Source organism: Erpetoichthys calabaricus, chromosome 12, assembly GCF_900747795.2.
Source record: "Erpetoichthys calabaricus chromosome 12, fErpCal1.3, whole genome shotgun sequence".
In the NCBI taxonomy this organism is placed as follows: domain Eukaryota; kingdom Metazoa; phylum Chordata; class Cladistia; order Polypteriformes; family Polypteridae; genus Erpetoichthys; species Erpetoichthys calabaricus.
In genome coordinates, this window is record NC_041405.2 from 160,761,573 (window position 1) to 160,782,336 (window position 20,764).

Here is a 20,764-nt window from a genome sequence, read left to right on the forward strand (position 1 = left end):
GGCGTATCCGTGAGAATTAAAAGATTTGTTGTTTGGTGAAAGTGAAATTCACATACGCAAGCGGCCAAGACGCGGAGTGGTTGGTGCGTAGTGCAGGCCGGGGGATTGGCGAGCAGAGGGCAAAGCCCCCTAGTTTGCTTAATAAAAATTTGATAACAAAACAAAATGGGTGATATTGCATTGTGACTTTCATAGCATCCATTCACATAGTATGGAGGAGTGAATTTTTCATTTTATATAGCGCCTTTAGCAGATAAGATCATCCAACTAACAGTCTGTAAAGCGAGGTCATGAAACTCAAAGGTAAAATGAACATGTGACATGAGACTTCAGATGTGTTTGGGTATCACTGCTCTTCTTCTCAGCTGACAACTGACCTACTCGAGAATCACACCAGTGTTTCCAGTTTGTTTCCCGATGTCCAGGCCAAATTGCCCATCATGTCCTAGTCATTCTGGCCTCCTAATCATCCCCCATCTTTATTTGGCTGTCTGTCTTTCTCTGCTCTTCACCACCTAATAGCTAATGTGGTGAGCGTATGTGTGTAAAATGGCTGCCGTTGCATCGTCCAGGTGAATGCTGCACATTGGTGGTGGCTGGAGTGGCCCACCTCTCTCTGTGTGAAGCACTTTGAGTGTCTCAAGGTGTTGTATAAATGCAATGTCATCTTCTTTATCTTCATCTTCTTGTCGTAATCATGACTCAGAGGACAGCTTTTAGCGTCTCACTGGCGCTTCACTCTGTGAAGAAGTGCTTCCTGTTTGAATCTCCTCTTCTTCCTCTTCTACCAGGTTTCCCTGATCAATAGAGCAAACTCTTTCATTGTCGGTGCCATTGAGACATCCGGAACCTCACCTCAGAGTCGGAGACACCACCTGCCCTCACCCTGCCAGCATCTCCTTAGCGTTCTGAAGCTCTTCTTTAAACTTTTCACACTTGTGATTTGGTGGCATGTGGTGAGCTGCACACAGGCAGCCTCAGTGAAGAGTGAATTGTTAGCCTCTACTGCCCCCTGGCTTTGTTTTGGATGAGCACACCAAATATTGATTTGACTCTGTCTTTTACTGATTTGTGCTTTTCATATTAAATGTGTTGATATTTGAAAACTTCATTTCATTATTTTTGAAAGCATCTTCACTTTTTGTACAGGATTGCATTTCAAACTTTCACTGAGTTAACACTGAATACTCTCCATGGAAAGATGTGGGGGGGCTGCTGCCTGAAACTCGCCCTGTAAATCCAATCAGTGGCTCCAGTGGATGTCTTCCATCGAGTACAGTGATACTGTGTGCTGGCTGCCATTTCTTCCATCTTGGGTGTGTTCTATTGACATTGTTATTACACTTTATAGTGTCTAATGAGACATTTTTCCTTGTTTTTGTTTTACAGAATCCGAGCAGAGCAGCAGCCCCAGAACTGGCATTGGCTCCGACCAGGAGGACAGCAAGACAGCCTCATTGGGTAAGTGGCATCAGTGACATTGCCAAACAATGTTTTAATCGACTTTTACATCAGCCTGCCTGCTTCATGAGGGAGACAAATAAAAATCAATGGTCACTGCAAACCAAGGAAATCCCGATGTTGTCTAATTGTGTAAAAAATTAGATGTGCTTACCACATGTCAGTTAGGTTCACCTGTCACAGGTAAGTTTAAAGGGGAAACAGCCACATTTTGCTATCTTTTAAATGCATAACAATGAAGTCATTTTTGTAAGAATTGTCAATAAAAGATCAAGCCACTGTTATTACTGATCTAGAGCTGAGCCATTAGAAGAACTTAATACCCAAGAATTAATGTGTGGGCATCGTCCAGCCTGCCCATTCCGATAGATAGATAGATAGATAGATAGATAGATAGATAGATAGATAGATAGATAGATAGATAGATAGATAGATAGATAGATAGATAGATAGATAGATAGATAGATAGATAGATAGATAGATAGATAGATAGATAGATAGATACTTTATTAATCCCAAGGGGAAATTCACATATTCCAGCAGCACCATACTGATAATAACAATATTAAATTAAAGAGTGATAACAATGCAGGTATAACAGACAGACAATAACTTTGTATAATGTTAACGTTTACCCCCCCGGGTGGAACCGAAGAGTCACATACTGTGGTGGAGGAACGATCTCCTCAGTCTGTCAGTGGAGCAGGACGGTGACAGCAGTCTGTCGCTGAAGCTGCTCCTCTGTCTGGAGATGATCCTGTTCAGTGGATGCAGTGGATTCTCCATGATTGACAGGAGTCTGCTCAGCGCCCGTCGCTCTGCCACGGATGTCAAACTGTCCAGCTCCATGCCTACAATAGAGCCTGCCTTCCTCACCAGTTTGTCCAGGCGTGAGGCGTCCCTCTTCTTTATGCTGCCTCCCCAGCACACCACTGTGTAGAAGAGGGCGCTCGCCACAACCGTCTGATAGAACATCTGCAGCATCTTATTGCAGATATTGAAGGACGCCAGCCTTCTAAGGAAGTATAGTCGGCTCTGTCCTGTCTTGCACAGAGCATCAGTATTGGCAGTCCAGTCCAGTTTATCATCCAGCTGCACTCCCAGGTATTTATAGGTCTGCACCCTCTGCACACAGTCACCTCTGATGATCACGGGGTCCATAATAATGGGCCTGGGTCTCCTAAAATCCACCACCAGCTCCTTGGTTTTGCTGGTGTTCAGTTGTAGGTGGTTTGAGTCATTATACAGTTAAATACAAGCAGACACTAAAAATGCATTTTAATGGCAGGTATAAATGTAACCTGATTATATAAGGACACAATTTATGTATGAGATTAACATGAGGTGGGAGTGAGGAGGGTCTTTGAGAATATAAACTAACATTGCAAGCCGTATGTAATAAGTCAGGCCACTTTAGAAAGGTTCAAGGGCCAGATCTGCTTTCGACTCTTCATTTGGTGTCACTGGGGGATGTTAAGCTAACAGACATTTGTGAGCTAACTGAGTGGCCTGTTCTCATCAAAGATTTCTGTTACCCTTCTTAAACATTTGAAAGCAGTCGCATCTTCCACAGCCGTTACGGAGTGAGCATGAGAGTGGGACCATAGGACTGGCGAGGCTCTTATTATCCATTTTGACTACATTATGGCAAATAGCAAGTTCTGTTCAGTCCTTTCCCTACCATTGTGCCCACTTGCCTGCTTTAATCAGCTTTTGTCTTCCGGACCAAGAAGTGATTTAATGGAAACCTCTCAAGTGCACATGAGTCGTAATAGTGGAGATTTGGAGAGCTATGTTAATGCAGCTAAAGACAAGAGTGGAGCTCGCACAACGGCGCCAAGAGCAGTGAACATGTGGAACCATTTAGAGGACTTTTGTAGCACTTTAAATACCTTTAATTGAGTGGCCTGATAATGCATAATTTGGGGGTTTCTATTTTTGCCCTTTCCTGGGCCACTGTGTTTATTTGCAGATGTTGTCTGCCGCTCTGACTCTACATACAACAGTCATAAGAGGTGCAGACACGTTCCAGGAGTCACTTTGAATTCAGCGCCATGTGAGATTGGCAGCAGCTGTGCAAACGTACTGTATTATCTGCAGAAATGGGAGTGAGAGACGGCACTCGGCACATCTTCTGTTCACTCTGTTGAGACCTGAGCTTCGGTAGACCTACGTGTATAACTGAATAATAGTAGAATTAAACCCGTTTAGCATCCTGAACTTAAAGTCACGCTGTTATTTTATTTTATATATATATATATACGACTACAAAGTCTGTTTGAAAGCAGGTTTACAGTCTGTGTTCTGATTGGTTTGTTGGCGATTTTTCAGAGAATAGTGACTGCTGTTGGCCTTAGTTGAGTACTGAGAAAAGCGCTATATAAATGTAATGAATTATTTTTATTATTATTAGTGCAGGTTCACCCCTTATGTGATGATATGTTGTTCCTATAAAGTAAGTTGAATTTCTGTAACACTAACACAAAATGAATATTATTTTAAATGGAAAACATTTTAAGCTTCCTTGGCACCCAACAATAAGCCCCCTTTTTGCTCAGATAACACCAAAAAATACATGAAAATGGACACAATTATTTCAAATAATACAATTAATCATTAAAACAAACCCTTTCCCTTTGGTAAAAGAATATATCATCAAAAATGATTTTTTGTTTTCTGATATGTTGCTTATCCCACGTAGTTTGCCGTGATGATCGAGAATAATTTTAAGTCTCATGTTTTCGTGAAGGACAAGCATGCTAAGAAAGATTTTGACCCAAAAAAAGTGCAGCTGCTGTGGAAAACACTCAGCATTATAAGGTGGGCGCCTCCTCACCAAATGTCTTCAGACCAGTGCCCACTTACCTGCCACACCATGAAGACCTTTGAGAGGGTGGTCCTGGAATATCATTGGCAGTGCAGTGCTTTTCAAAAATATTCAGCCCCCTGGAAGTTTTTTCACGTTGAATCCCAGTGGAATTAATTTGGCTTTTTTCAAATCGATCAACAGAGGAAGGCTCCTTAATGTCAAAGCAAATGCACACTGATTCAAATTGGTCAAAATTAATTACAAACATAAAATAATTGATGGTGCAAGTATTCACCGTGTCACACATGTGAGTCTGAGGATCTCATCCCGGGCTCGATTGTGGTGTGTGATAATCCACCGGGACGAGAAGTGGAGCTGCCGCTGACATTCCCTTCACACTGCACCAAGAAACTGCCCAGTGAGGGCACTTAGCCTCGCCCCTTCCAGTTCACCAGCTATATAAGAAACCTGGCTGCCCAGAAGGAGACACCTTTTGTGACCAAAGCGACCCACTAGACCGAGCTCCTGTGTGATAGATCCTAAATCAGCCACGAGAGCCAAAGCCGTTTGTTTGTATTGAGCCTGAGGGCAGGATGCACAATTGCCAAGAGGCATTCATTTTTTGGTAGAATGTTTAGGTTGGCATCCCAACTTTTAATTTTGCGTGACCTGTTATTTCTGCACCCGACCACAACCCCCTTCAAGTCAGCATTTAGTAGACGGCAGACATAATAGCCTTGAGTCTGTTTGCTCATATATTTCTCTGTCTCTATTGGTTCTACCATTTTTTCTCCATTCTTCTTTGCTAAACTGCTCAGGTTCTGTCAAGTGTCATGGTGATTGTGAGTGAACATCCATTGTCAAGTCCAGACACAAGTTCTGAATTGGATTGAGATCTTTGTTGTTTTGCAGCCATTCCTGTGTACCTTTAGCTTTATGTTTGGGCCAATTGTCTTTCTGGTCTTCTCTCAGGGTGTTCCCCATATTTTGCTGCATTCATTTGACCCTCATAAGCCTTGCAGAGCCTACTGCAGACAAGTATTCCCACAGCCTGATACTGCTACCCGCATGCTTCCCAGTGGATATGGTGTGCTTGTGGTAATGTGCAGTGTTCAAAGGTGGTGTTTAGTCTGTCACAAGAATAACACGAAGACATCAAAAAGATTTGGGGCAGCCACCCCAATATTGTGCCCTGCCTGCAAAAGGGTTGTGTTTTTTGATGAGTTGTATTCAGGTTTGAATCCAGAACAGAACTGATGAGAGAGTGAGAATATGGTGGCTTTAAAGGCCGGGACAGGAAGTGACATCATCAGGACCAGGACTGGAAGTGACCTCATCAATGGCACCGGTATCTGGCAGAGAAAGTCAGTGCAGCTCGCCATCCCCTGTTCTGGCATGGTACTGCTATCATTCAGGCCCTTTAGCTGTGTCCCAATCACATATACAGTATGTGACAAATCTAATAGCCAAAAAGCTGACATCTTGGTCTCATCAAGCCACAGAGCATTCTTCCAGTCTTCTGGCAAACTATACCTGTAGTGTCATGTGCTTTTTATTTTCTCTGTTGTCACTCTCCCATAAAGCTGGGACTGGTCAAGCACCCGGGTACAATTGTTTTCTGCCCCGTTTCTCCAGTGTCTGCCACTGTAGATTGTGATTCCTTTGTAGTTCGCAAAGGTCTCTTTTTTCTCAATTTTTGTGGAAGACCTGCTTTCTCAGATTTAAAGCTGTGACATACTCTTTCCATTTCTTAATGTTTAATTTAACTGAATATTTAGCAACTTGAAGAGTTTCTTGTCTCCATTCTCTGACTTGCTCTTTACACAAAGTTGCTTGAGTTTTATTTTTTCTACAGTGTGTCGGTTAGACCACCTTACTGACTCACCACATGTCTGGATCTTTCAGACACCATCGGTTGAAACCTCAGACAGGTGCTCTTCATTGAACTGCTGATGGGACTTGTAACACCAAGTGGCTGCATCAGTTCCGGTTGTTTTTTTATACACACTGTATGGTCTTATTTCATAAGAGTATCTTCTCTTACCAGATGACCGGACATCTTTGGTTGTACCTTCCTGTTAGGCTTGTGAGATTATCCAACGCTGGACCTCTCATAGTTCCAAAGACCTTTGGCGAATGGTCATTTACTTTTGTGGATCTTTCTCACTAGGCCTGCTGATGAAGCCCCATCGGTGACCACATTTAAATGGCCTTAAACTCACCATTCCTCTCTTGTATTTTGACCTTACCATATCAGTCCATTAGCATTATTGCTGAGCTATGGCCAGTTGAAATGGCTCCATCAGGTACTTCCGGGTAACTCTTCATGAGGTGGTCATTCAGAAGCCTGAAGGTGTTTTTGGCGACTATCCTAGTAGCAGGACCAGGTGTCCTTGCATGCTCTCTTTCCTACTGAGGTGTATTAGGGTGACCATTTGGATGTATCTTACACTGCCCTGTGGTGGCCAGGGGAGAACGAACTTCCTTAATTCTAAAAAAAAGAAATATCTCGATTAACCCAAGATTGTGCTGGTGTCACCCGATGCTGGATATCTCTACCCTCAAATTGTATTTACAATGATCTTTCACATGTGTTCATAAGAACTACTTCTGAATGCTTTGTAATCACTTCAGGTTTTATGTGTGGTACCTCCTGAATGAGAAAGTCCACACATATGATATACCGTTCAACTTGTCTTGATGTCTAGTTCTGCACGACAAGTTTTTTGGTTTTCTCCCATATTTTTCGTCCTCTAGATCCCAAACCCCCTCCTTTTAGGTCATCTTTGCGTAGGAAAATACACCCTTATGATAAAAATGATTGTAAGGACTTCAAGTTGTGCAGGCCACATTAATTAACCTCAGGGGGTCACCCTGTCATGGGACATGAGGGATCAGGAGAAGTGGAGACCAGTGATCTAGTTGTGTGCAATGTCATTTGATGCTGTTTCGAAGTTGTTGATCATGAATACAGTCATGTTTTTGATATTTGATTCTTTAGCGGTGGTCCTAGCCCTCTAAGAGCGACTCCTAGTGACAGAAATGACAAATTTCAAGTTTAAGCTTGTGAGGTATTGTGTTAGGCTATTTGTAGGACAGTCAAATGAATATAATGTTGTTTTTGATGTTTGATCGTTTACTAGAGATCTAGCCCTCTATGGACCTCCATTAGAGGGTAACAAATAACAAATTTCTATTAATGTTGAGATCATTTACACTTTAACATTTATATTGAAACACACACATTTGAATATTGCAGACATTTAATGCAACTATTCTTGCTTATTATGTACTTCTACTTCATGAATTAGATAGATAGATAGATAGATAGATAGATAGATAGATAGATAGATAGATAGATAGATAGATAGATAGATACTTTATTAATCCCAAGGGGAAATATTAAATAATATAATTAATAAATAATAAATATATAAATAATATAATAAAAATTAAATCATTACATTACTTATTAACACTCCGAATTGGGTGGCGCACAGTAACTTTTTGTACTTTGCAAAATGAATCACCTTATCAAATTAGTTTATAAGTTTATTTTATATATCTTGTACAGAGCAGCGTAATGATATTGCCAAAAGAATCTCAATGCAAAGCATCCAAAAATTCAAAATATAACAAAACACGAGGCCTGAGAAGACAGCTCCCTGGTGGTGGCAGCGGGACACAGGAAGACAGCTGTCTTGCGGCTGCGTGCGCGCAAACAAAGTGTGTTAACGGGTGGAACCTCTGCACCAGTTTCACAAATAAGGAAGACCACAGAAGCCACATTGCATCAGCACTCGGTCCACAGGGTTTTCCTGGAGCCTCTTGAAACAATTTACAGTAAGAGCAGACCTGTGAATCCCCTTCCTGCTTTCTAACTTTGTTTCGGGGAGCAGAGGCCTCTGGGAAAGTACGTCACTTGCTTTCTTTTTCTCAAGTCAGAGTTTCTTTTTTTTTCTGTGATGTTTTCAAAGCCCTGCTCTTTGTGATTTCAGTCAAGTCTCCTGCCAACAAAATAAACACTGGCTCTTGGGGGAATTTGGAACTGTTGTTCATTGCTCTGAATGGTGTGGAGTTTGGAGTTGAACTCTGACTTCCAGCCCCTTGCTTTTTTTTGGGATATTGATGGCACAGAACTGTACTGGTGTGAGCCGCAGAGTTAGGGGTTTAAGAATAACAATACATTTTATGTATATAGCTCTCTTTCCCATGCTCAAAGTACTTCATAGAAATTTAGAATGAACGACAGGGCATAAATAATGTTGGAAACGAATGATAAAACACTAAATAAAGATAATTACAGGGAACACAAAGCTTTTAATTTGAAAAAATAAAAATAAACCAGAATAAAAATACAAAGAAAACAAAACACTATAAGAACACCCCAAACAAATCAAATCAAATTTATTTGTCACATACAAATTAAACATACAATGTCAATGTCAATTTATTTATATAGCACATTTAAAACAACATAGTAATGCTGTGGCCAAAGTGCTTTACAATAAAAGAAAAACAAAACAAATTAACATAAAACATAAATAGAAATAAAATATATAAACATAAAATAAAATACATAATAAATAGAAGTAATGTTATATACATAAAAAATAGAAGTAATGTTATATAATCACAAAGAGGAAACCATCAGAATTACTGAAGGTCATGGAATGCAAGTGAATAGAAATGAGTCTTTAGTCTTGTTTTGAACAGTTCAATTGTCGACGACTCCTTTATGTGATGACATAAAGCGTTCCACAGGCGAGGCGCAGCAGCTGCAAAAGCCCTGTCCCCCTTAGTTTTACACTTGGTACGAGGGACAACCAGAGACAGCTGACCAGAAGATCTAAGCACTCTAGATGGCTGATGTAAAACACACAGTTCAGATAAATAGGCAGGAGCAAGCCCATGTAAAGATTTAAAAACTAGCAGCAAGATTTTAAAATCAATTCGAAAACTGACAGGCAGCCAGTGTAAAGAAGCTAATATTGGAGAAACAGAGTTATACTTTCTTGCCCCAACCAGAAAGCGAGCGGCAGCATTTTGGACCAACTGTAACTTGTGTATCAGGGATTTATTAATCCCAGAATACAGCGAGTTGCAGTAATCGAGGCAATACAGTACAATATGCAGTGAAATGCTTAGCAGCTCAGCTCCTAAGTCTGTGCCTTGAGACAAATATAAAAGGACAATAAAAATATGTCTGTCTATTATAAAAGGAAATCCTGAGACGAGACGAGAGTTTTTCTAAGAGAGATTTTTTCAAGTCCCGCAAGACGAGACTTCCGCCATGAGATTTTATCAAGTCCCACCCTCCTCTAAACCATATCCATCCACACACACGGTCCTCACACCTCTCATTCGTATGAATGCTTTTGACAGACACAGTTCTTGCTCTCTCAGCTCTTATAAATTTTTACGTTTTACTCACGTTATGATCCCAAATAAAGAAGACTTATTATGTCCAAATCTTATTGAAGAATTTCATCCCGAAGAGTATTCAACCAAAGAAATTAGTACACGGGCAAATCCTAGCACTGAGAAACGATGAAGTCAAACGAATTAACACGAAAATTGTCAATCGGTTACACGGCACATTGGTTAAATGCGTATCAATCAAGACTATGCTGAAAAAGTCTGTGGTGATTGTGCGATAGATGAAAACATCAATTACTGTTGAAAGAAGGATGTATCCAAGAAAGGTAATGTAGTGCATTAGACACCAAAGGAGATCTTGATATGCCTTTCGTATTAAAACGTTAACGGTTTCCTGTGAAAAATGCTTTTGCAAAGAAAATTAACAAATAACAGAGATAAACATTTGAAAAAGTCGGTGTATTTGTTAGACAGAAAGAAACGAAATTCACTCACGGGCTGTTATACGTTACTCGCTGTAATGTAAAATAGTTGTTACATATGCATGATAGAACTAATTCCCATGAAAATAACAATCTGTTTAAATTGTACATCTTCATCCCCAAACGCGAGCAGCAGAAACGCAAACTGGGTAGCGCGTAGCGCCGGCCCAAGGGTTGGCAAGCGAAGTAAGCAGGGGGCAAAGCCTCCTTGTAACTTTATAAATTCAAAAATCATTAATAGAATTCTAAACCTGTAATAGTAATAATAACTAGAATGAGAACCTAACTTTCATAGCTTAATGTGAGGGAGTTAACAAGAGGGCATAACATAATTTGTTATACTAATGCAAATCATTAGAACAATGTAGACGAGAACAGACCATTCAGCCCACGAAGTTCACAAGTACATCCATCCATCCATCTAACCATCCAACCATCCATTATCCAACCTGCTATATCCTAACTACAGGGTCTCGGGGGGGTCTGCTGGCACCAATCCCAGCCAACACAGGGTGCAAGGCAGGAAACAAACCCCAGACAGGGCACCAGCCCACCGCAGAAGTTCACAAGTCCTATCCACTACACTACAATGCCATGAAATGTATGTTTTTATTCTACAATAGTAACAATAAGAGAACCTCACTACTCAAAATGGTAAATCTAGGAAGAGCCCGGGATCAAACCCACAACCTCTTGATTATGAGTCAGCAGTACTTACCGCTGCACCACCCAAGCAGTCGTGTCAGCATTGCACCCTGACCTGATTTCTTTTTCTTCGGTTATATTCTTCAATAAAAACGCACTTGTTTTGTTATAGTTGTACCTTTTGTGAAAGTGTTTATTTGATATTTGGACTTCAGTCTTCACACATTATACACTTCACATCTCCATTTTGTCAATTATTACTAAAACATGAAAAATGTTTCTGTTTTAGGTATGTGTTCAACGATTCCTGCCCTTCATTTCCTGTCATCCTACATTTACACAGATCGTTGTAGACACGGGACACACATGAAATGTATGTATTCCAAATAACGATATGTTGTTTACTCTATACAACTCCAGACACCTCACAGCCAGATACACAGACTTGAGCTGGGAGAATCTTCTGTGCGTCTTGAGCTCCATCGGTTGGGGGATGGGATAGCAGGCTGCTTTCTGCTTGTGCTGATCGACACATTTACAAAACAAAAGATGCTAATAGAGAGGTGCAAAGGAATTTAAGGTGGCCCGGGAGTTTTTTCATAGGCTTCAGGGATTCTAGTGTTAAATCCACAACAATAACATCAAGTCAGGTTTTGAAGGCCCCTAAATTTCTATTGTCCAGCACCCCACTTGGTCACTTATTCCATGTGTCTGTGCTTCTCTTTGTAAAGAAAAACTTTTAAGGTTTGTGTGTAATTTACCCTAAACAAGTTTCCAACTGTGTCCCTGTCTTCTTGTTGAATTAATTTTAAAGTCACCATCTCACTTCACTGGACAAACTCCCTTCATCATTTTAAACACTTCAGTCAGGTCTCCTCTTAATATTCTTTAAAGGCTCAGCTCTTTTAATCTTTCCTCATAACTCATCCCCTGTATCCCTGAATCAGCCTAGTCGTTCTTCTCTGGACCTTCTCTAGTGCTGTTATGTCCTTTTTGTAGCCTGGAGACCCAAACTGCACCCAGGACTCCAGATGAGGCCTCGCCATTGTGTTATAAAGCTTGAGCAGAACCTCCTGTGACTTGTACTCCACACATCAAGGCGCTATATAACCTGACATTCTGTTAGCCTTCTTAATGGCTTCTGAATACTGTCTGGCAGTTGATAGCGTAGAGTCCACTACGACTCCTTCTCATGTGGTGTACTTTCAATTTTCAGACCTCCCATTGTGTATCTGAGACTAACATTGTAAGTCATCCTGAGCATCCAGTCAAAGACTGGAAGGTCCACATATTCCTATTTACATTAAGTTGGAGTCGGCACAATATACTGTATATACCAGCTCCGACTCCAGTAACCCATTAAGTGCTTCAGGGTTTGATTCTGGAGGGGGAGCCTGAGAAATGGCTACCACATCCAAGGAAGGCACCAGGTGTGCAAGTTGCTTAAGGGAGAGGTAGTGACGAAAAATACTGTAGCAACGTAGGACTCTTTTGAGGCCCTGTAATTGGAATGAGCATACTTCAAATCCTTGCTTCTGACTCCAGTTCCACAGCTCTGAATGAAATCATGAAAAGGAGGAGGAATGAATGAACACAGGATATGTTATGGAGGTAGAAGTACAAAAGTTTCTTAATGTGGTGTACGTGTGTAGAATAAGAAAGGAAGGAATCAAAAACGACACCAAGGTGTGATGATCTCATCACCATGAGTGATTGCAAAGGAGCTCATGTTTTTAAGATGAGCTTTAGTGCCAATTAGTAGGACTTTGGCTTTGTTACAGTTTAATTTTAAAGAGTTCTGTGCCATCCAGGTTTTAATCTCACTGAGGCACATTGTAAGCTGAAGAAACTCTGAACTTTCGTGTTTATAATGCTGAAACAGATCTGAGTATTATCTGTGTAAAAATGAAAACTTGTTGCAAAGCAATGAATAATATGGCCAAGGGTAAGCCTCTAGACCAGGGGTATCGAACTCCGGGCCTGGAGGGCCGCAGTGGCTGCAGGTTTTCATTCTAACCCTTTTCTTAATCACTGACCAGTTTTCACTGCTAATTAAATTCTTTTTCCCTTCATTTTAAAAGCTCTGTTTTTAAGGATTCAGTGTCTTGAATTGATTCTTTTCTTCATTAAATGACAGCCAAACAGAAATGAGACGTAAAACAAGCCAACAAATGACCAGCTAAGTTAGTGCTTCAAACTCCAACCAATTTCATTCCAATCACTTTCTTAATGAGAAGCCGATTCTTGCTGTTAATTAAACTCGTTATTGAATACCATGACTTGTTGCTCTCATTCTGCCATAGCAGACATTTCGAAAACTGTTGATTTTGTGTTTTTTTCTAAGAACACCGTCAAAATGTTTTGGTGACCTGAGAGATCAGCCTTACTGAGACCTTCACCTTTCTTTATTTTCAGATTTTGTGTGATGAGCATCATTGAGCTGCTCATGTGGCGGTTCGTTTTGTATCTCATTATTGTTTGGCTGCTAATTAAGGAAAAAGAGACAACTGAGGGGAAGTTAATTAAAACTAAGGCAAAAGAAGTTAATCTGCGGTGGGTTGGCACCCTGCACGGGGTTGGTTCCTGCCTTGTGCCCTGTTTTGGCTGGGATTGGCTCCAGCAGACCCCCGTGACCCTGTGTTCAGATTCAGCAGGTTGGAAAATGGATGGATGGAAGTTAATTAGCAGTAAAAACTGGTCACTAATTAAAAAGATTGTTAGAATGAAAACCTGAAGCCACTGCGGCCCCCTATGACTGGAGTTCGACACCCGTGCTCTAGACCACAGGTGTCGAACTCCGGTCCTCGAGGGCCGCAGTGGCTGCATGTTTTCATTCTAACCATCTTCTTCATTAGTGAGCCGTTTTTACTGCTAATTAACTTCTTATGCTTTAGTTTTAATTAACTTGGCTCAGGCCCCTTAATTGTCTCTTTTTCCTTAATTAGTAGCCAAACAATAATGAGACATCAAACAAGCCACCATATGACAGAAAAAACAGAAAAATCAACAGATTTGGAAATGTCTACTGTGGCAGAATGAGAGCAGCAACAAGCCATTGAATTAAATAACGGGCTTAATTAACAGCAAGAATCAGCTTCTCATTAAGAGACTGGTCGGAGTGAAATTGGTTGGAGTTTGAAATCCCAGTTTAGCTGGTCATCTGTTGGCTCGTTTCACGTCTCATTTCTGTTTGGCTGCCATTTAATGAAGAAACAAATCAATTCAGAGGACTGAATCCTTAAAAACAGGGCTATTGAAATGAAGGGAAAAGGAGTTAATTAGCAGTGAAAACTACTCACTGATTAGGGAAAGGGTTAGGATAAAAACCTTTAGCCACTGCGGCCCTCCAGGCCCCGGAGTTCGACACCCCTGCTCTAGATGCTGAAGAGCAGAGGGCCGAGGACAGAACCGTGAGGGACCAGCACTGAGCTGGACCTACTGTGGCCAAGACTGTCAAACTCCTGCCTATCAGTCAGCTAAGACAAACTATTTAAGAGCAATGCCAGAGATACCCAGAATATTCTCCATTATGGACAGTAGCATAGCATGCTTGACAGGATCAAGTGCTTCATTGAGGTCTAACAGAATTCATGTGCTGGTGTGCCCTGAGTCTGCTGCCATAAGCAAATCATGAGTGACTCAAACAATACAATACAATTTATTTTTGCATAGCCCAAAATCACACAAGAAGTGCCGCAATGGACAAACCAGAGCAGTTTCTCTCAAACCAGACTGATGGGTCTCCATCACCTGATTACAAGTTAATACATGGAAGGCCATAACACGCTTGAGAATGTTAGACAGAAAAGGTAAGTGAGAGATGGACCAGGAATTGTTCAAATTGTCACATCAAGACGGGACTTGTTTTAATGTTTGAGTTACAGAAGCGATTTTCAAAATAGCTGACACAGACCCATTATTCGTTAATGTCATAACAGCCGGATTTATAGCATGAAGACAGGATTTTTAGAAGTGTGGTGCAGTACGCAAATAGTAAGCTTCATCTTGCAGAACAAGTCATTCATAAATGGAGACGAAATTGGTGAAAATTTGGAAAAGGAACTGGATGGAGATAAAATATAATTTAACCAGTCAGTCAATCCGCCTTAGTGGGCACAAACACGAGGTGAATCAAATACAGTTATTATACAATGAACTCTTCACATAACACTATGCAAAGTAAAAGCCATTACAGTGTGAATCACTTGAATAGGAAAGCCTTATTTGATAATGCAGGTAACACCTGCCACCTTAAACATGTCACAAAAAAGTGGTAATTAAAACACAAAGTAACACAATTTTTGCACTCACTCAGTTCCTTTTGAAGCAGGAAGACACCACTGCAAGGTGCGTTAGAGTGCCAACAAGTTTAGGGTGCCAGAGGGTTCATGGGTGGAAATACACTCGGAGCCCGTCATGTGTTCTGGTAGGCAAAGAGGTTTGTAAGCCGTTCTTGGTTTGCTCTGAAAGTGACACCAATGTGGTTCATGAACGGTTATCTTGGTCTCTTCTTGGAAGAGTCTCACGTACACATGCTGAGCTCACTAATGTCACACTAGAGTCCAGGAGGTGTCACAGGTTCAGGGTCCATTGCCAGCTGACTACCATTCAGCCTGAAACCCTCATTGTAAGAGGTTCTCAAATAAAGGTTTTACTGTAAAGGGCAAAGGATTTCAAAGTAGCCAAAAAATTAAGGTTTAATTATATTAGAAACAAGGCTGTATTCCAGATGTATTTGAAGGTAGGTGCTTGTAATTATTATGGAATGCAGATGCATAGCTGGCTGGACATGTTGCTTCCATTATTATGAAGGTTGAAGATACTGAGACAAACCGCTTGTGGACCTGCTGCATTAGAGGACCTCAAGGGTACACAGAGTACATAAGAGCACAGCTGAGTGGACTCGACACCAAACCAAGTGAGCACACTTCAACAAAAGTGAAGTACCAACGGCTCGAGTTACTGTCATCGACACATTCCAGCAAGCTAGAGCTACCAGCATTGTCACCTGTGCTCATCCTGCTTAGATTTCTTCTTCAACTTGGTCAACCACCAGGTCCACCTCACCTCCCTCTCTAACCTCAGCATCCCTGGGTCTGCCCTAATGTGGTGTGAGTTCTGCCAGGTGTCCTGGCATGGAGAGATGTCACACATGCTCCAGGCAAACACGTAGGTGATCCAAGGATTGGTGTTGGGCCAGCTCCTCTTCTCTCTCTATATTTCCTCACAAAGCCCTGTCGTGGGATTTCATGGATTTTCCTGTCAGTGCTATGCTGATGATACACAGCTATAAACTGTCAATTCCCCCCAGAGGACCGCACACTATCAGCTAGTATCTCTGCCAGTCTCAATGATATGACGCCTGGATGATGGAACACCATCTCCAGCTCAACCTGGCAAAGACCTTCTTATTATTTCATACATCTATTCAGTTCAGCTTGGCCTATTATCACTAACGCTGGCCATGTCGTTACTCAACCTTGAGGTGGTGATCAATCACCAGCTGTCCTTCAGAGAGCATGTTGCTATGGTCTCTCTGTCGGCATTATTCACTCTGTACAATGTCAACAAGATCAGACCGTATGTGATGGAGCACAACTCCTGGTCCAGGCTTTGGTCTTGGTCATGCCTGGACTATTGCCACTCAACGTGTGTCACTAAGCTGCTGCATATGAGGCAAAATGCAACGGCACGTCAGACGTTCAACCAGCCAAGGCAGGCCCACATCACTCCTCTCTTCACTTCACTATATTGGCTACCTGTAGCGGCACACATTAGGTTCAAAGCCATGATGCTTGCCTACAGAGTGGTCAGTGGGTCAGCTCCCAAGTATTTGGAGACACTTCTAAGGTCCCCTGCTCCTTCTTCACCACTCAGGTCTGCTGTTGAACTGAGTCTGGTGATGCCACCTCTGTGTGGCATCAAATCTCAGTCCAGACTCTCTTCTTATGAAGCGCCTGGCTGATGGAAGGACCTGCTGACCTCCATTTGAAATTCTAACTCCCTCAGTGTGTTTGAGAAGCATTTAAATGCCCTCTTAGAGCCTATTAGAGTTTTGTAACCACAAGGAGGAGCCACTGAGCCCCAAGCCACAGACATAGTAATACCCAACACAATTCAAGGTTAAATAAATACATTTTTTATTTGACAAAATACCTCCTTTTCCAGAACACCAGAAAATACCATACCATTCACAGCTCACTCTTTCCTGCTCCAAGAGTGTTGCCTGCTGCCTCCTGACTCGATTTAAGTGGGGCTGTCTTTTAAATGAAAGTGGGGAACTGCTTCTGGTCTCATGCCCAGCTCATCCTGAAACCAGGGCAGTCCTGCCCTTGGCAGTGCCATCTGGTGCTATCCAAAGACCCCAACAGGGCCCCATTTTCCAGACTCCCTGCATGTGTCTTAATCTGGTCCAGCCTTGAGGAACACTGCCACCTCTTGTATGGGGGAATGAACTGCTCTCGATAAGCCCCTTTGCCCAGTCCATCCATTTTGGCCTCCTGGCCTGGGTATGAATCCACACTTTATCCCAGCCAGGATGCCTGTTCTTCCTCCCTGGCACCTACACTTTGTAATGTTAGATTTGTAACTCATTGGCAATTTGTTCTGAGCTCTTCACTTGTAGTAGTCAATTCTGTCACCTCATCCTGTCACACTTGTTCCCAAACAGTCCCCCAGACTGATGTTTACTCCATTATGTTGACCTCTTTGGTAAGTCACTTTGGATAAAAGCGTCCGCTAAGCAAGTAAATATAAATATTAATATGAAAGATACTGGAAGGGTGGGCCACTGAAGGACGTGACTATTGAAAGAATTCATAGGCGTTTGCATTTGGGCTAACCAATCAGGCTATAGGTTAACATAGTCATATATTTTGTAACCAATTAAGTTTTATCCAAACAAGTTTTGGCATAATTTAGGTCCACAGATTCATCCTTCAGTCTGGTGATTTTGATTAACATGTAAGTAAGAATTTTGTGAGATTGGAACAACTCAACAAACCTGTAAGTAAAGGGTGCTGCAGAATGTGCAAGTAAGTTGATTTTATAGTTCATGTAAAACACTTTGGAACGCTGCCTAATATGAAAGGTGCTATGAGTCATTTGACCCATTATTTTAATAAAATACGCTCTCGTAAATGTTAATTTTTTTTTTTTTTTGTTTTACAACAAATACATCAGAACTCTTCCTGGCGCCAGCCCTCTCACACCATAGCTGTAATGTCTCTGCTATCTTTTTGCAGATACCCCGGAGTTTCAGGAGAGCTTTGTGACTTCAGGAGTCTTTAGCGTAACAGAGCTGGTTCAAGTCTCCAGAAGTAAGAATCCTTTTTTTTATTTCCTTTTATCATGTTCCTTTCCTGTAACTTTCTCAATTCCGTTTCATTTAGGCACTTTTAACACCTGCCAGTACTGATGAGAAAGAATGCTCAGCATGCGAGCAAAGTGACAAAGGTGCAGATGAGGCTCTATGGGGGTGCTTTCTATGACTAACAGATGTACAGTTTGGTTTAAGAGAGTCTAAGGGGTCTGTAGTGACAAATAAACCCTCGGTGCATGCACTGTAAACCTAACAGTGATGTTCTTCCCACTCGGCTCAGCTTCTGCCTGCTGCCAATGAGATAAAGTAAGTTAAGGCCTTCGGTCACAGTGTCTTCAGTGCAGTGAAAGTGTCTCCTCAGAACACTGACAAAAATACCAAGAAAACACACACACACCAAGAAAAGTATACACAGAATGTGTACTATATATACTGTGACTACTGGGGGGCACTGCAGCACCTTAAGACCAGACACATGTCCCGGGTGCAAACACAAAGTTTATTACAGTGAATACCTCCTAACAGACTTCTTGTTAACACTAGAATTACCAAAGCCTACAAAATCTAGCCCACCTTAAATCCCTTCACACCTCTCTGTTAGCATGTTTTGTCCTGTAAATGTGCCAATAAAGACAAGCAGCCTGCTATTCCATCCCCCACCGCCGCAGAACGTGCACAAAGTTCTCCCAGCTCATGCTTTGATTATCTGGGAGTGAAGTGCTGGACTTTTAGAGTGGAAATAATAGATTGTTATTTGGAACACATGCATTTCATGTGTGTCCGGTTTCTACAATAATCTGTGTAAACACATTGTTAAAACAGAAACGTTTTTCTTATTTTAGTAGTAAATGACAAAATGTAGGCATAAACTATATAATGTGTGAAGCCTGAAGTCTAAAGATGAAATAAACACTTTCACAAAAGGTTCAAGAACGTTACAACAGCTTCTGTGGCGTAGCGGTAAGATTTGCTGACTTGTAATCAAGAGTCCCCGGTTCAGTCCCGACTGCCTCCTATATTTGCTGTTTTCAGTAGTGAGCTGCTCTTATTGTTAATATCTCTATATATAATCTTCATTTGGATCTTGATCTTTGTTTGTCCGCGAATGAATTAGAAGAAGAAGCACAAGATGGCAGTAGAGAGACAGCTAAAACATAGGCATTGCATTAAGAATCTCCTCCAGGCTTATACTACTGAAGACTGTAGTACTCCAGTCACACCTCAAAACACAGACATTCAAACTAAACAAATTGTTGTGCTTTAAATTAACTAATTTTTATATATAATCTTCATCTGCATCTTGATCTTTGTTTGTCCGCAAATTCCATGCATGTGTAGACCACCTTCCAGTTTAGTACGTTGTTGTTACTCACGGATGTCAATAATGTGCCGAAATAACGAAAGGGGTGGTGGACAGTGTTACGCTGGTTAGCTCCTGAGGCCTGGATAGAGAATGAGATTGCCGAAGATAAAAGGTACGTGCCTACGTAACATATGAATGAAAGAAAGACAGTGGGTAAAATGAATGACAAAGTAACAGCACGTTCCGGAAATTGTTATTGTTATGTTGTAGCATGCGAGTGCTGCGCGTCTCACAGTTGTACCCTGGCTTGCTCACATGTCAGCCTGGATACCTATGTGTCCCCCTTTTATAACCATTGCTCTGTGTATATTGCCTTACTCTTTGGATTGCCACAAAGCAACCTGCGAGATTGGAGAAAGGTTGAGATGAGATCGTGAGAAGAAACGACAGCGTCGTGAAAACGAGACAGACTGTGAACGGAGAGAAGCAGAAATGCTCCTACACCACCACATGATTACTATTTGGACAGTGATTCCGAGTAGGCCGTTCCTATCGAATCAATGTCCAAGGGTTTTCTTTTGTAATTTTGTTTGCCTTATAAAAAATCATAATGCTGTGCGACGAAGGGTCCAGTTCAAGACTGGCAGCCGCGTTTAAACAGGGAGCCCTTCACAGACAACTTTAACACGTGCACCGTAGTTGGGCGCACATGGCTAGTTATACAATAAACACATACATTTGATTTGCGTCTGTAGCAGCCGGTGTACATTTATAGGACTTGTAAAAGTTACCGTTTTTTTTTTCTTCACTTTTATTCTCTCAGTGACGATCACGATACATGCTACCGCACCCCCACCCAGGGATCTGACGCTGTTAGTTTTTATCTGAAACTGGGAATAACTGTAGATGTGAGTGGTGTTTTGAGGCAATGGAACTGGACCTTCTCTGATCTGGAGGGATTAAAGCTGACACACAAACGCTGGTGAATCGGCCTTCTTTGTATCTAACCCTCATTTGATTTTTATTTTTATTCAGTTTTATTGAGTGTTCCTGCTCACACTGAATTAGTATGCACCTCATGGTCCATGATGTCAAAGCCGCACTGACAAAAAAAACAGACATAGATACTGTATATATGATATTTGGAATAACTCATTTTATGACCTGTATACTACATTTCGGAAAGCATTGTCTGCCCAGAGGGGACTGGGTGGTCTCATGGTCTGGAACCCCTGCAGATTTTTTTTTTTTTTCCTCCAGCCGTCTGGAGTTTTTTTGTTTTTTCTGTCCCCCCTGGCCATCGGACCGTACTCTTATTCTATGTTAATTAGTGTTGTCTTATTTTAATTCTTACTTTGTCTTTT

At 41.5% G+C, this 20,764-nt stretch overlaps 1 protein-coding gene across 9 annotated transcripts in view; it reads left to right on the forward strand.

Annotated features, from left to right (window-relative positions):
* The window catches only part of nfic (nuclear factor I/C), a 491,683-nt gene that overhangs the window by 309,242 nt on the left and 161,677 nt on the right, over positions 1-20,764 (forward strand). For 7 of the 9 annotated variants that reach the window (XM_051934998.1, XM_051934995.1, XM_051935001.1 and 4 more), the window contains 3 exons: positions 1,390-1,461; positions 11,066-11,149; positions 18,021-18,095. In XM_051934998.1, coding sequence (XP_051790958.1) covers positions 1,390-1,461; positions 11,066-11,149; positions 18,021-18,095 — 231 coding nt within the window. The remainder of the gene's footprint in view (positions 1-1,389; positions 1,462-11,065; positions 11,150-18,020; positions 18,096-20,764) is intronic. The other 2 variants (XM_028816638.2, XM_028816639.2) reach the window with 1 other exon arrangement.